The 1,125-nt window shown below is 39.2% G+C and overlaps 1 protein-coding gene across 1 annotated transcript; it reads right to left on the reverse strand.

Annotated features, from left to right (window-relative positions):
- Window positions 1-219: 219 nt before the first annotated feature.
- Window positions 220-924, reverse strand: LOC129000284 (uncharacterized). Its single transcript, XM_054427245.1, has one exon. It carries the CDS (start codon window positions 922-924, stop codon window positions 220-222), a length of 705 nt encoding a protein of 234 aa, XP_054283220.1.
- Window positions 925-1,125: the final 201 nt, after the last annotated feature.

Raw genomic sequence — 1,125 nt, forward strand, 5'->3', positions numbered from 1 at the left:
TAATAACAATAACAAGCAAAAATATAAATATATTTGACAGACAAGACAAAAAAAAGAGAAAAAATGACAACAATTAATAACAGTGACGTAAACTAAGTGAAAAATTTTAACAGTGCAATACAAATTTATCTGAATGTGCAAACAACAAACAAGGTGCAAATTCCGGACAGTGATCTCAGGACAATTTCTCATCAACAAAATAACAATAACAATAACAACTTAAACTATGATATTTTTTATGGCTTTCAGTTTGCAGGTGAACACGTCAACATGTTGGCATGCTTGATTTCCAATTCTGTGGAGCCGTGGAATTGTACTGTGGAAGGCGTAGTTTGTAGAAAAAGAAGCTTTGTTGAAGAGTTGAATGTGCCTGAAGTGTCGAGGAACGTGGAAATTAGTTAGGCGAAGTATTTCTGGAGCATCAACTTCGCCGTTCAACAACTTCCAGAGGAAAGACAGGTCTGCAGATTGTCTACGGTCACTCAGTCGAGGAAGGCCCATATCGATGCGAATATCTTCAATCGGCACTGTATAGAATTCATGGCCCAACTTGACGCCAATAGAGCGAAGAAAGCGATTCTGAATTTTTTCTACTCTTGATATGTGGCTGATTTGATGTGGATTCCATATCAAGCTGCCATATTCCAGCACAGGCCTAACCTGAGTCATGTAAAGAGTTCTCAGAGCATTAACATCAAGTCCGTATCTACCACATCTAATGACAAAACCTAGAGCTTTAGAGGCTTTATTGCAGATTGTATTTATGTGCAGATCTGGGTTTAAATCGTATGACATTAAAACTCCTAGGTCTCGTATGGCATTCTTCCGTGGCAGGATGGCATTATTCATCGTGTAGTAGAAGTCAATACGCTGCTCGGTACGGTGATAAGATACCACTGCAGACTTTGAAACATTGATATCCATGCTGTTATCCAGGCACCAGTTGTCGATTGAGTGCAAACATTGTTGAAGGGTGGAACAGTCTGCCTGAGATTTTATACACTTGAAAACCTTGATATCGTCAGCAAACAGCAAGCACTGAGAGTCGATACTATCCACAACATCGTTAACAAATATATTGAAAAGAAATGGACCTAGATGAGTTAGTTCCCTCCCCACGTCTCT

The sequence above is a fragment of the Macrosteles quadrilineatus genome, unplaced genomic scaffold, assembly GCF_028750875.1.
Source record: "Macrosteles quadrilineatus isolate MER2022 unplaced genomic scaffold, UCM_ALF_1.0 Scaffold_8__2_contigs__length_117827958, whole genome shotgun sequence".
NCBI lineage: Eukaryota > Metazoa > Arthropoda > Insecta > Hemiptera > Cicadellidae > Macrosteles > Macrosteles quadrilineatus.